Raw genomic sequence first — 15987 nt, forward strand, 5'->3', positions numbered from 1 at the left:
ATGTTCACGATTTTGTGATGAATTTTTCATGATTACTAGGTAAAGATTTAATTACAAAAAAAATTCTGAAATCATAATATTTGCACTCCCAAAGAGCAAATGTCTTGCTAAAAAAAATTTCATTGCTGAACATACAGTAAAATACAGTTACATTAAACATAAGACATAGAGCAAGGCATGGAAATGTCAAGAAAAATATTACTAAAACACACACCTAAAAAGTCAGGAAATCACAAGTTTAAATTTCCCTTATATTTCATATTTCTAGGTTTTCCATGACTGTGGGATCCCCTTTTAAATCTTAAGGGCTATAATTTAGGGCACACACACAATGCAGAGGCAGCGTGGTGAACATGTGCTTGTGTGTGTGTTGGTGATAAAGAGGTGAAGAGACACAGGAACAGCAGAGAAAAAGAGAGATTTGCATTAGCATGGGGAGAAAGAGTGATAGCCTGTCAGGTGACAGTATTAAGAAGCTGTCACTCGGGCCTGGCATGCGGGCAGCAATTACACAGTGGAGGCCGCGTGCCCACTGAGCCAGCTCCAGGTGGAAGCACAATTAGACACGGCTCCCTGTCTCGCCGTCGGCATCAAACCAACCTCGCTGCAGCCTTTAGAAAGTTGTCCATTGAACATTTCTCTGCTGCTCCATCACAATGAAGCTCCACCGATCCCAGCGGACAAGTTGCGGCTGGGAAGGCCTCTGTTCTGCAGACTGCTGCTGACACCTGAACAGCGCCGTTTTCCCTCGGGCGCAGCAGAGCACGTGAACTCTCTGGGGGAAGGCATGGGGATATCTGTGTCCCTACACTCATTACTCAGTGTTTGGCAGCTATTGCTTGACAAAAGGAGGAGAAGTCGGCAAATCTACATTGGCAATTCTTTCTCCCTCATGTCAGGGCATCTTCTGAATTTGGAGTCTAGCCTAAGCAATTTAGCTCCACTGCAGAATCCCACACATAGACCCCCCTCCTGTTACTCGCTTTTAATACTAAACCTTGAAGAATCTCTTTGGGGGGCACATCCATTTTTAGTTGTACATTGCATTATGCGTGTATATAGAGTGGAAACAGTATTACAAGTGTGAACAGCAATGCAGCTGGAATGTGAAAGTGACCTTGTGCAGCATTATTGCTCTTCACTGGGACAACAATCAAGAGTAATGTGTAGGAATGACAGGAGGAGGCAGTACTGTGCAGTCTGATGGCAGGAAGGATGCCCAGTTGAATCTGGATGAAATAAGCCAGGGGCTAATGGTGATTCAGAGTGCACTCTGTTGAAAATGTGCAAAATTGCCCATTATGATCTTCAATTTTGCAACTGTCCTCTACTTTGGCACTGCCTCTAGTCAGTTCAGGGTGAGTTCTGTAACAGAGCTGAACTTCCTGATCAGTTTGCCACCTGAACTGCCAAAACATGTGAAATAGATGATGGTATCATTACAATTGAGCTGAATAGCTAGATACAGATTTTATTCAATTGGATTCAAGTGTCCATGTCTTATTAAACAAAAGCAGTTGCAGACACGTGGCAACACTTATAGAATAGAATAGCACACAATGCAGCATTTCTTCTACAATTTATGGTATAGTGCCAGACATTTGCAACCATATTAAGTTATATAGATGGTTCCTCCGGGGCAACCAAAAGTCTTGCTCAAGGCCATAACAGTGATAGTGTTCAAGGATTAACCTTTTCAGGGCTGAACCCACAAGCTTTTAGTTTACCTATGCTCTTTAAAGCATAGACATTTCACCCAAAATTACATGTTCTGTCATCATTTACTCACCCTTACAGTGTTCCAAACCTGTACAACTAAGTTGATGTACTAAAATAACTAAAATTAAAAAGAAAATGAATGAAAGCTAAATGTGAAAATATAAAAATAAGAGCCTAATTGAAAATGGTAATAAATATTATAATAGTATATAAATAATACTAAAATAACACTGGCTCCAAAAATGACTCCATATATCTCAACTAAATCAGTATGCTAAGCCTTCTGAAGCCATGCACGTTTGAGTGAGAAAAAAAAAGTTCTCAATGTAATTATTCAGTGAAATGTGGTAGAAGTCTAGTGATACTCAAAACAATACTCAAAAAAGGTAACTTTATAAATAGGTAACATTCATAAAGAAAATATGTGTATTAAAAGAGGTTTAAACATTCTTAAAGATAAAAAGAACGACATCCAGGTTTGGAATAGCATGAATTGGTGTTTCTCTCTTCTAGGTGTAATTACTGACTGCACGTGTGTTTGTGTTACCATCACAATGAGTTATGAGGAGCAACAATCATGGGCAGTCTAACAGTAAATACAGTCAGCCAACACATACACAGTCATACTGTCTCACAGTCACACACACCAGTGTATTGGGCATCATTAATCCTGCCTAATCAAGCACAGCCCCCTATCGGGTGTTGAGAGGGGTTGAGTGAGAGGTGGGGGGAGTGGTTATGAGATCTAAGGGTGTGCCAGCTGGTGTAGCTGCCACTACAGTGAGTCACAGGACCATCTGTCCAGTCGCTCTGCCCTGCCTCTATACACACACACACACACACCCCTAAAAGCCTAGTCACACCAAGATCGATGCAAATCACAAACGAAAATTTAACTTATTTTAATATACAATGTCATTAAGCTCTGCCAAAAATTCACATACCTGAACGAAAGGAAAATGTACAACTGCCATTCACATAAAACAAATCCACTGCTAGATGCTGATTGGTCAATACTGCAGTCCAGCTGTGCTAAAATTAAACAATATAAGAAATAAAGAAAAATTGTCATAGCTGCTACTGCGGTGCAGGTAATGGTTGGGGGTATGGGCTTAATTGATGTGAAAATTACGTCAACACCACTCACTTTTTCAGTGGCTTTGGTTCTGGATATATTTTTCTCCATTCATTTTTAACATTAGGATTTTTTTTTTTTAATCCTCAAAAATAGATATAATGGTTTTTATATGGGAAGAACTGTGAATGCCAAAATAATGGTACAATATAAAAATACTGATTTGTAGAAATTTGTGATTTGTAAAAATAAAAAATTGTAAAAAAATTAAAATCACAAAATATTCATAAATTAAATTAGCAGGGAGACTGACATCATTGCCGATCACAATTCTTCACTGGAGTCTTTTCAAGATTCATGGGTAGTGAACTACGCTTCTTCACTAAGACAATGTCAATTAAATAGTTTTTTTTCTCTTTTCTTTTTTTACCTCAGATCTTATGGTAGATCTGTCTCCAAAGTTTTCTATGGAATTGTTAAAAACCAATTCCTCTATGGAGAAAATGAATGGGATTGTTACTTCTACAACTTGGCTTTTGCACTCCATAGACCTTAAGCCCTCATTGGGAATACAAGTATGACTGATCATTGCAAATAAAATCGAAGGATTTTCCTTGAAAGGCCATACAGAGAAAGAGGGGAAATTCTGAGAAAATGATTGCAAATTTGTTCAACTTTCAGAACAGAATTCTGCAAAGCAACTGGGAAAAAAACAGAAACCATCTGACTGATATATATAATACAGAAAATCATCAAGATGACTCATTTGAAAACCAACTGTGTCTACCTTTAGATGAACATCCTCCTTCCACCCCAATTTCCATCTTGGCTGCTTCCCATCCAAAAAGCAAGAGATGACTTAACACAGTGGCTCTTGACTAATTAATAATGGATACAGCCAGAGGCAAATTAAAATTATAATTCTCCACTCCTTTCCAATTCTCTAAACTCTTTTATTCATTCTAGTTAAGATTCACTTTCAAAATTTTAATATTGTAATCTTCATAGTCGTATAAATGTAACATAGATATGGCATCGCAACACCGTTTATGTATTGCTACTACTGGCAGCGGCTACATGTGAGCTGAATTGATGATGACATAAAAAAGCTCATGACGAGAAACCAACCGCTATGACTCAAGTGCTACATAACTAATGTGGCCGCACAATTTAAACAATACCATTTCACCTCCAGCCTCGAAACAATTTCCTAATTCCAACAGGCTCGACGTGATTTGTGGTCGCACTCCCAAAATATTTTTTCTTTCACAAGGCTCGGCACAGACTTCCCTGCTAACTGCATTGGCCAGATATGCATTCGAAACGATCTGTCACCAGTTTTAGAGCAAAAAGCTGGCTATGCTTAAAAATTCTTTTTTTTTCCCCAAACGCCAAATGTTGTTTTCTCTGTTCCATCTGCAAAGCAGCCACACGTCTTCCAAGAAACTCAGACTGCGTCCCTCTTTAGTGCGATGATAACTGTTTCCTTAAATGAATCCAATCTAACTTCCCCAAACACCAAATGTTGTTTTCTCTGTTCCATCTGCAAAGCAGCCACATATCTTCCAAGAAACTCAGACTGCGTCCCTCTTTAGTGCGATGATAACTGTTTCCTTAAATGAATCCAATCTAACTCTCTCTCTCCTTCTCTCCATACAGATGTTTTTCCAGGTCTGATCATTTGGCTTTGCACATGAAGCGACATATCTAATGCCGAGGGAGATGGGAGAGAGAGAGTGAGAGAAAACGAGTGAGAACGAAGAGGAGAACAGGTGTGCACCGCCCAGACAGGAACATTTACAACAGACTTTGAGTGCACATGAGGGGTCTGGCCGCAAACATCACCAGGAGGAACATGCGAGGCAGAGTGGGCAAACGTTGTTGGATTCTAAATGTCTAAAAGCCTTTTCATCAGCGATTAGCCATGCCTTACCGAGTGCTAGCTTGGAGGTCAGACACTGCCAAACACCACCATTTTTTTCCATCATTCTCTTTGTGTACAGTAAATCAACCAATAGCATGGAATGGAAACTATACGCTACATGTGTAAAACCGAAACACACATGTCAATCATCACGTAACGTAACAGTTCTACTAGAGAATCATGTTCATTGTACATTCTGGAACTTCCTTTTTCTTTTTCCAAGGACACCTCATAATAACCAACCTGCAGCTATGTTGTATACAGCAAACAACCAAACACGGAAAACAACATTGCCAATACGTTCTGAGGAGTGACCAATGGAACAAGCGGCCAAATGCAACGCCCGGCCCCAAAAGTAGGCTCTGCGTGGGAAAAAAAATATGAAAAACAAAAAATACGGCGACGCTCAGGATGTGTGTTGACTTCTCGTACTCTTCGCTCAGGAGCGAACTCTTCTCTGCTCTTCACGCCTCACGGGCGACCTAAATGATGCGCAGCGACACTTTCTTGCCTTTGTTTTTTTTAAAGACAGTGTTAAAAAAGATGGTTTGTTTTCCTTCTGAGCTGAAATGTCTTAAACTTCTGAAAAGTAAAAACTTGCTTTGTGAACACAAGCATAAATGTGCACATACGGGAAGCGGGAGGGAACTGTGAGCCCTTCTCAGTATGCACAAGGTTCAGTGACTGCTATCTGGCACTGAAACGAAACGTTTGAAGCATAAGACGAGGATTGCTGGCTTGGTATGAAAGGACAGAAGTCTTCTGTTTTTCATTTTGCTTTGCTCTGATTTGATCCGGGGAACACGAACCAGAGCACGTCGTCATGGACCTTGTGTGTCGCTCTCGACACTGAAAAATGTTCCTTTGCTTTGTGTTGATACTGGCACCTGTGTAAGAACGTAGTAGTCTGGTGCGCCAATGGAGGAGACGTTATGGGGGAGGGACAGCTGGCAGGACGTTTGACTCTCAGATTGGAGCACCTGCTGGGATCAGGATCCAAAAGAACTTGGTGCCATCAGCCAAGACAAACTTTGCCTGTTTCGTATCCATTGTCTGCACTGGTTTTTTTCAATGTTCTCTGTGCTTTTTTTTCATACAGTCAAAAAGAAAGCTCAAAAACAAAACTAAAAAAAAGCAGAAAAAAGGGGAAAAAAGCAGAAAACAAAAAATGCATAAAAAAAAAACTTCACACTCACACACATCACAATACAGACAGAATGGTTTCTTTGCTCTTGGCTTTTTCCTGAGAAAAACTAAAGAAGAAAAAAAGTAGAACAATAATTACCAAGTTAATGAACAGCATTAACACGAAACACTGCATGGCAGCCTCTTTCAGACAGATACACGCACTCACACACACACATGCGCAGCTTGCCTCTCAGCATTATTTGTTTTGCACCGAAATCTTCACAGCAGGGTTTTAGCAATTTATGGGAACAATTCATTTTTCAGCTTACTAGATAAGGCTTGTAGGTTCATGGCACAACATAAATTGTCTTTTTTGGACAACAGTGCATCCATTCTGCATATACACTCAAATACTCATCCATATGGTTCCCAGTCACTTGCAAACGGAGATGAGAACTGTAAAGGACTCATTTGCCTTGAGATGTACTGCATCTTGAAGTGTGTCTGTATCCGTGTTTGTCCAAACTTGATCTGTCAGTACGTAAGGTTTTCACCAGGTCTTTCCCTTTGGCTTTCTGCGTTCCTCACCTCCCACCCCCATTTTTCCCACCCTGCACCTGCAGAACCACAATCACTTCAGCTTCATCCTGCAGTTATGCATTACCAGCTGTCAGCGATCTCTTACCTGTGAATGTCCCTCGACATCATTAACCAGGGAGCAACCGGCCAACAACAGACCTCAATGCTTTCACAGGTGCTCTCTCTTATCCAAACATTGATCTCGCAGACAGCCGCCAGTTGGCAGAGCAGGTACAAATCTGAAAAAAAGAAAGAAAGCAAAAATAGAACAGTTATGTGCCATCTTGATTTATCTGTATGGAAGTAGGACGACATTTTGCCATATGTAGGCTGAAGCATGTAGTTTCTCGCTAGAGCAGGGACCCTCATATTCACTCACTGTCCTCTCTTTCCCTCGCCACATCACTAACACTCCACCCCCTCACTTCCTGTAATCTTCACGCTCTTCCTCTCTGTTTTTTTTCTATTCTGTTCTTTCCTTGTGTGTTTTTCTTTATTGGTTCTTTTGCTGTACAAAGTGTTTAAAATATTATTATTTGTATGATATAATGTTAGTATGGTAATGTTCTTTATTAAGGAAGAAGATGAAATTTATTTTTGTTACTGGTCTGTTTCATAATTCTTTTTTAAATTGGTATTGTAAGATATCTATGCAAGAACTGTTCAGTGGAGCATTTTTATTTAAGAATGTAATAAGTGTAATAAATGGTAGAATCTGAATGCCTCAGACTGACATTTTCTGTGACCAGAAAGAAGAAATATTACTTTCACAACAGGTGAGAGAAAGGTGTCTTGTCATAACCTTTTATAACCTTTGGTGGAGTGCTTTCAAATAGCCAAGACTCATTACTAGACAGCTTTTGGCACAGAAATCACCACATCGTGACAATGGCTCTGTGTATGCTGGCTCAAAATGACTTTTTTTGTTTGGCCATGGTTCATTGAAATTGGAAAGCCAAACACAATCACCAACAAAAGCACTGTGAAGGTGAAAGACTATCATTATCTTGTTTGAAGATGGATATTATATTTGACTTGAAACAAGCAGTGATTTCAGCATTGTTCACAGCAATACAAATCATAAACGCAAATAAAAATAAATAAATGAGTAAATAAATAAATCACATAAACTCCCAAGTATCACAGTTCATTAGCCTAATTATAGGCTGCTCAGCTGCATTAGTAATTACTCTGTGCATTCAGTACATTTGAAGTTTATGTGAAGTTGAACTCTTGTAGGTCCAAGTAAATAACAAGTGCTTATATTTCTGCAATACCCTCCTGCAAGTAAAGAAGCCCTGTTGTCCCCACCCTCCGATAAGGTTGGCCCACAAAGGTCCTCTATGGTACAGCTTACTCGCCCATAAAAAAACCTGTCCTGCTGGGATACTAGCATCAGCCCGGCAGGTGTGTGAATGTCAGCCATTTTACAACGACTCATTCAATCAGATTTTCGAGCCAGAACTAGCCATTTGATCATTTAATTTTTATTACAAATTAATGAAAAAAAACTTCTCTCTGTGGGCCATTTTGTGCATCACATCCATTAATTAGTCGTCACAGGGCTGCCAATGACTAAGCCACCATTTAGAAACTCGTACCCATGACTCAAGGATTAAAAGGGCTAATTGAATAACTAATGGTTAATTAGAGAGTAATTATGTGAAAGAAAAGGTACTTCTAGCGCACATTCTCACAGCCTTGTAAATGTCTTCCAGTGAGATTTTCTCCATCAGCTTCGCTCTATTATGGCTGATGCGGGTAATTGAAATTCGCATTGTCATCGCCTCAAACCAAAGGCAAATGTGAGATTTATGCATCATCCACCTCCTGATGCAAGCCTTACTCCTGACAGACACTCAAACACCAGGACGTTTCATCTCAACAGTGGCAACCTGATAAACAGCACATCTGGTGTCAAATGTGTAGAGTAAATCCAAGTAATTGCATTGTTAATTTGCAGGAATAGATGTGTCAGTGACTGCTGAATAATCTCACCTAGGCTAATCAAGAAAAAAAGGAATTCTGCAAGCTGCAAATTTTCAGCTCGGTCTCTCGGGATCCGTGTCAGTAGCTTAATGTGCATATCCAGCCCCCTCTATTCACCAGCCCGCTCACCCCCTCTGCTCTTGGCACAGGGGTCGAATCGTCTGGGTGGCAGAGAAGACATTCATCCATGCCAAGTTTATTAATGTAATACGTCCCTGTGCCCTTGTGTGCCGAGACAATGGTACTAAAATTAGAGTGTTGATTAAATGGAAATTATGCCACTGATGTGATTATTGCTTTAATAGGGCTAAACCCCTGTAACTGATGCTAGCTAACAAAAGGTCACTTAATTAAGGAAGTGATAGCAGAAGATAATCAGGAATTTACAGGACTCTCAAGGTGGCTGGGGACAGGAAAACAATGTTTTGTTGCGCACAACATGTTCTCGTGAACCCCTAGATTGTGCGGTAGTAAACAATCTAGGATTTTCCCTTAAGACTGCATTCTGGGATGTAAGCAAACATAGCAGAAGGCATGATCGCAAGGAATTTCCCATGATTCCACTCTCTACACTTACACAAACTGTATCAGATTATAATATCATCGTACTTTGATATACCATGGTACTGAATAATTAGTTTCCCCATGAAATTCACATGAGACATAAAAAAGAAATGCAAAAAAGGCAAGGAGGCATTAAATTGATCAAAAGTGACAGTAAAGACATTTATGCTGTTATAAAAATTATATTTCAAATAAATGCTGTTCTTTAGAACCTTCTATGCATCAAAGAATTCTGAAAAAGTATCACCGTATTCGGTTTCAGTAAAAATATTAAGCAGCACACAGATGCTGAAAAGTCAGCTTTGCCATTAAAGGAATAAAAGGTACAAAATATAATAAAACAGTTAGGCCTATTTTACACTGTAATGATAATTCATAATATTACTGTATTTTTTATCAAAGCCTTGGTGAGACTTAAAACAGAAATCTATCTATACACACAAATGTGCATAAAAACTAACATGAAGGCTGAACTGAAAGGATGTGAAATGGGAGTCGTTTCAAATTTATAAACACTAAAAAGGTCAAAATATGATTCCTTTCATTAATAGTCTTGAATTTTAGCTTTTTCACTCACCAGCAATTTCACAAAAAATTTACTGCCACCACAATGAAATATCAAACTTGATTGAAAATGTCAAAGGGCTCATAAAAAACTTATTAAAAGCCCTTTTTAAAAAAGTCATTGTATTAGGCTATAATTTAATGTCTGCTTTGCTGTCTGAAGAGGGATGATTTTTTTAAACCTTTAATCTTAAAATGCCAATAAATATGCTTTTGTTTCATTAGCTCACATATAAAATATCTGCTGTTAGAGTGTAATGAGCGCTTTCCCATAAAAGCCAGCAATTTATTCCTAACCATGGAGGAGGGGAATTATATTAACTGCCAGAGGAGATGGTATTTGGAGTGGGATATGGCATAAATTGAAGGGTTTCATGGTTGTCCCGGGACAGGAAATGCTTGTATCCTGACAGGCTGGAAGCAGGAAATGATGGCAAACATGGTAGTTTAACTAACATGTGCTTGGAACAATACCGACTCCATGTAGATGGATACCACTTCATCCAGCTCAAGCTTGTTTACAGGTAGACGCACTGCGAGTGTTTGAAAAATAGGTGCATTTGATGGTAATTTGTTGAAACATTGTCAGTTTTATTTTAATATTTTGAATGAACTAAACACCTGCAAGAAACAGGAACGCAACATTCTTGGTGGCTCAGACAAAGAGAGCAAGAGAAATCCCTATGAAATGACTTCCGCCTTCCAAGAATAGAGGGAAGGAAAACTATGATCTCACAAGCAGCCGTGCAAACACATAAACACTTCTAGACCGGATTGTCAAGCACACACACACACCCAAACACTTTTCTAGTACCTTCTCCAATATCTGTTGTGATTGTTTCTGATTTGACTGTGCTAGATCTGTCTGTCCTTTGCCACTGTTCTGCTGTAAATAGTATTCTGTCAACCACGTGTCTACAACTCAGAGAGGGAAAAGAAAAATAATTTAAATCTGAAAGTGGACTGTCTGAGGATTAAAACATAATTAGCGGTGCTTGCTAAGGCAAGAATTACTATTATTATTAGAATGAAACTTTTACTCATGTTAGTACTATATAAAAATGAATGAATACCACAAGCCATACGACCCAGGCCATGTCTAAGGACACTAAGGCTAGTAGAAAACCACCTAGCAACCACAAATCAAGAGTGCATTAGTGCCTGCCCACTTTTTAAGCTGTGTTGGTTTCAGAAGTGTTTTTTTATATTTATTTATTTTTTTCCCATTCATTTTTCCCCACATGGATTTTTAAAAAGTCTTTGTTAAAGCATTATAAGTCATTAAACAAGCCAACTAGCGACAAGGTGAATCACAATATTACAAACTTTTATTTGAATCAAAAACGTATTTGAAAAAAGGAAAAAAGATAAAGCAAATTATATAATCAAATTTAAAAAGAAATATAAAAATAAGAGTTTAAAGTTGATGACTGTATTTAGAGAAACAATATATTTTAAGTTGATTGTGCAAAATATTTACTCAGTTTGCTGCTACTCTGTATGGTGGAATTTTCTGCCCAGCTTCATGGGTAATGAAGTTTTTCAACAAGCTTCAACAAAAGCATAAACCATCGATTAATAACCTTGGAACTCACAGTAGGTCTGTCTTTAAAATTCCCATATTATGGGTAAAGAAAGGTTCATATTTTGGTTTTGGGAGTCCCCAACAACAGGTTGAGATGCATGCAAGGTCAAAAAACACTTTCATTGTCTTATAATATGCATTGATTTTTACATGACTTGCTCAAAGACTCCCAAACGATTCGCTCAACGATTCATTTCTCCAAACCCATCCTTTGCGTGACGCTAATCTGCGGTGATTGGTCTGATTGGTCTCATTTCCATTTCATCATGCCTGTAATGCCTGATAAAGCAGCGTTTGTGAGCGCAGTGCTGCTTTGTTTACAGCCGTTCCCAGGAAACAGCTGTTTTTACCGCTCCAAAAGCGGCACCTAGTGGCAAATAATGAATTTGCATTTTCATTCAGACCAACTCGAAAAGACCAACAAGTGGGCGGGCAATATGCTAATGTTTCATGTTGTCTTCAACATGAAACTCCTGATTTTTCTCTCCCCTTCTTGCTGCAGACGGACGCATCGGACAGGGGGCTCGGAGCAGTCCTGGCCCAGGAGATAGAGGGTGAGGAACGGCCGGTGCTGTACATCAGTCGTAAGCTCTCGAAGAGAGAGACGATGTACAGCACCATTGAAAAGGAGTGTCTGGCGATCCGGTGGGCGGTTCTCACCCTCCGCTATTATCTCCTGGGCCGGGAGTTCACTCTCTGTTCGGACCACGCGCCCCTGCAGTGGCTCCACCGCATGAAGGATACCAATGCGCGGATCACTCGTTGGTATCTGGCTCTCCAGCCATTTAAGTTCAAGGTGATCCACAGGCCGGGGGCGCAGATGGTCGTGGCGGATTTCCTCTCCAGGAAGGGGGGGGGGGGCTGCGGGCCGGAGGGCTCCCCGGCCTGAGTCGGGCGGTGGGGGTATGTGGCGAGGGGGGCGTGGGTTAGCGGAGTCTGCAGCGGGAGAGAGCGGTCGGAGACGAGCGGTGAGTAAGTAGGTCAAGTGCATGATGACATTCACCTGCTTCTCGTTTCAGTGATTGGCCTGGAGAGACCGTAAAAAGCCCCAGTTGGAACAGAGAGAGGGAAGAGACAGACTGAGGGCTCGTGTGGGAGAGACTGTGGCGAGGGCACAGAGATACGCAGAAGTGCTGTATAAGTTTTGTTTGTTTTGCAGTGCCAGAGCGCCTGCCTGTATTCGTTGTTCCTACAGGACGCTCAATAAATTACCCGAGCCTCAGTCACGCTGACTCCGACTTCTTCCTGCCCTACTAAAGAACCTCATTACAAACAGCATGCGAGTTTTTCACTAGGAAATAGCAGCAGTATCTTTACAGTGCAGACACCTTGGTTTGCCATCCAGAAATCCGGCTGTTTACTTCAATGTCAAAGGTCAAGATTCAGCAGGGTCAGGGGCCAGAGAGGGGGGTCACATATGCACAGCATTTTAGCCAGATCTTACCATTAATCCAGATGAAGTGCTCAGGGTAAGAGAAGTAATTACAAAAGGTTTATAAGGATTCAAGACCGTACAAACATATCTCTGGATGACAGTAGCTCAAGAGCAGATTTAGATTGTCCTCTTTCACCCTGGTTTTCAAACTCCTTCAGTAACTCACTCACTGACTCACACACATGCAGTATTTCCTGCCCATTTTCCGGCACATGCTTTCTCTCCATTTCCTCAAGGAAAATCTTAAAAGCATCTGAGTCCAAGCCAATGACTCACACTCAGGGTCACACGGAGTCAGAACCACTCAGCCCATTCAAAATTCCCCCAAAGTTTAGACCAAACATCTGCAGATTCCATAGAGCATCAGTTCTGACCAGTGAACTTCCTGAATGGAGATTGTGTGTTTTTTGTGCATGTGTAGCAATGTTTCCTGCACCACTGCTAAATCTGCAGTACAACAGGAGAAAATATTTCAGTTGAGCTGTTAGTTTGTAAATTGTATGTGACATGAAAAAAAGACTGAGCACCACAATATCTGACACAATTTGACAACTGTCTATTGTATTGTCCACTCACTGAGCTGAATTATTCGCTATCCGCCATGAACCATTACTGTTAGTATTACTGTTAAGCAGTTACTGACTAGTTATCCTAATGCATTCAAAAAGAAATCATAAAAAACAAAAATATTGAAATAAATGACAGGGCTCACCAATGCTAAGGATTTTTTTTTAGTGGTTAAAAGTTTTACTTGCCCAACCAAAATTTTCACTGGCCCTGCCACAAAAAAATAAAAATAAAAAAATCAGAGAGTTGTTGTTTTCATTGTTTTTGACCCATGTTATCTTGTACTCTAATAAATAGGCTTATATGACACCAAAATTGTAGATATCAGTTAAGTTTTAAGATTCTCTATTCCAATTTCAATACCATAGCAAAAAATTACAAGCCTAACAAATATAAAGATCAAACATTAGCAAAGGTGAGTGAACAGTCAGTAATAAAATAAGAACAAATAAACAAATTACACAAACAATAGCACAAATAAATGCAATAAAACAAAGATACAAATTAAACAATGCTTTACATTTTTCAGGTTTGTAGGTATTTGAAACGGAATAATGAAAATGGAAAATAACATTGTATAGTATTCACTGTATAAATGAAGGTTACACTTTATTTTAAGGTGTCCTTGTTACAGTGCAATTATACATTTAAGTAGGGTACAACAGGGCTAAAGGCCCACCTTAAGGAAAAATGTGCCATTCACTACGCCTAAAATGTATAATTGCAGAAAAAATATATGTTGTATTGCACATCAATGGAGCAACAGATTTTGTGTGAAAATAAATCATTCAAGTTGTTTATTTTGTTTAAAAATCGTATAAATGTATGAGGTGGCAAGAGGGGCCTTTACCAGCATAGGGTAAAAGGCACACGGTATTGATACAAATACTTCAGCTAAAATGTTTTTTTTAAATAATGTCTAAGTTAATTCTTGTTCAAAACAATCACTTTAGCAAAGTTTGTATTATTTTCTGCTTATTTTGAAAAATATATAATATACTGTCATTAAAATATGTTAATATAAAAAAATATATTTTAAAATACAGAAACAAAATTGTTTTAATAAGTAAAGATTCTGAAGGCGATCCAATAATAATTGAATATATATTTACAGTAGTAACAACACATGATATTTTATTATATGATATGATTCATATCATGTTTTTTAAATATGATGGTTTCATTCTAAACATGGTGATTATCTCTAATATGGGCACCCAACATAATATATGATATTTACCATCTGAATCTAACCATGTCATGTCAACAAATGGAAAAGTCAGCCATCTATTAATTATGATGTTAATTACTGTGCGCCTTTAGCCCCAACAGCAGGGGCGCTTTTTACCCCAAATACCATACTTTTACATATTCTTTCGTTATTTAAAAACTGTTGCTTTAATTATCTTAAACAAAACTGAAAATCATAAAGAAGACCTGTGTCTCAAAATATATGCATTAATTTTAGCGATTCTCATTTGCTACTTAAATCTACAACATTTTAGAAAACATAAAATATTAGATCAAGTAAGCACAGAATCAACTTTGCACTGCTGCGTGCGATCGCGTCAAGGATCAGACAAAAATACAATTGCATCTTAAAAAGTGGATGTTTTGGAAAGTGTTACCCCACGTTTTTGTGCCATATAGTGGTTTAGATGAAAATAATACAAAAAGCGCCTTTTACCACGGGGCGCCTTTAGCCCCGTTGTACCCTACTGAGTAATATTAATTAACTACATGTACTTACTATATGATTAGGGTTAGGATTAGGGTTTGGCCTAGGGCAGGGGTAGGCAAGTTCGGTCCTAGAGAGCCGCAGTCCTGCAGAGTTCAGCCCCAAACCTGAAAACAAAACTCACCTGCCTATAGCCTTAGTAATCCTGAAGACATTGATTAGCTTGTTCAGGTGTGTTTGATTAGGGTTGGAGCTGAACTCTGCAGGACTGCGGCTCTCTAGGACCGAACTTGCCTACCCCTGACATAGGGTTATTTTCATGTAATTATGCATAATTAATTGTTATTATAATAGTTATAACTTTAAGATAAAGTGTTACCTAAATTAAATCTAGATGAATTCTCTACAAAACTTAGTTACTTTCATGTAATTATGCATAATTAATTGTTATTCTAATAGTTATAACTTTAAGATAAAGTGTTACCTAAATTAAATCTAGATGAATTCTCTACAAAACTTATTCAGTCAAGAGCAGTGAGTGATTTTTGATTTGTTTTTGTTGGATTAACATTAAAGGGCTCATCGGATTTTTCTGTGTTTAAGTGCTATAATTGAGTGATGTCCAGTGCATCTACCAACTCAGAAAACGGGAAAAAGAAGAACCCAGTAAGTTTGGTTTAGTAAGCCTTTCTCTGCAAGCATGTGAGAAAATGAGCCGATCAGATTTCACTCCCCTTCTGACGTAGGAAGGGGTTCTTATTATAATAATAACGCCCGCGGCCGCTGACTGACACCGCCGTATTAGCAAAGACCCCACCCTGAGTGAGCCACACAAAATCAGGTTTATCTGCATGCTAGAGCATTTAAAAGCAGCATTCAAGTTAGAAATGTCTTTTTATTAAAGCTATAGAAGTTATTCAGTCAAGAGCAGTGAGTGATTTTCTATTTTTATTTTATTGTTTGGGTCATATAACAGCGTAGACCGATCAGATTTCACTCCCCTTCTGACGTAGGAAGGGGTTCTTATTATAATAATACCGCCCGTGGCCGCTGACTGACACCGCCGTATTAGCAAAGACCCCACCCTGAGTGAGCCACACAAAATCAGGTTTATCTGCATGCTAGAGCATTTAAAAGCAGCATTCAAGTTAGAAATGTCTTTTTATTAAAGCTATAGAAG

The 15987-nt window shown here is 39.0% G+C and overlaps 1 protein-coding gene across 1 annotated transcript in view; it reads left to right on the plus strand.

Annotated features, from left to right (window-relative positions):
* The window catches only part of LOC107598162 (Krueppel-like factor 7), a 58804-nt gene extending 52934 nt beyond the window's left edge, over positions 1-5870 (plus strand). Inside the window, exon 4 of the mRNA XM_016289435.1 lies at positions 4454-5870. Within this exon, the coding sequence (XP_016144921.1) occupies positions 4454-4505 (52 nt within the window). The 3' untranslated portion in view covers positions 4506-5870. The remainder of the gene's footprint in view (positions 1-4453) is intronic.
* Positions 5871-15987: the final 10117 nt, after the last annotated feature.

This window comes from Sinocyclocheilus grahami, unplaced genomic scaffold, assembly GCF_001515645.1.
Source record: "Sinocyclocheilus grahami isolate Dianchi unplaced genomic scaffold, SAMN03320097.WGS_v1.1 scaffold246.1, whole genome shotgun sequence".
In the NCBI taxonomy this organism is placed as follows: domain Eukaryota; kingdom Metazoa; phylum Chordata; class Actinopteri; order Cypriniformes; family Cyprinidae; genus Sinocyclocheilus; species Sinocyclocheilus grahami.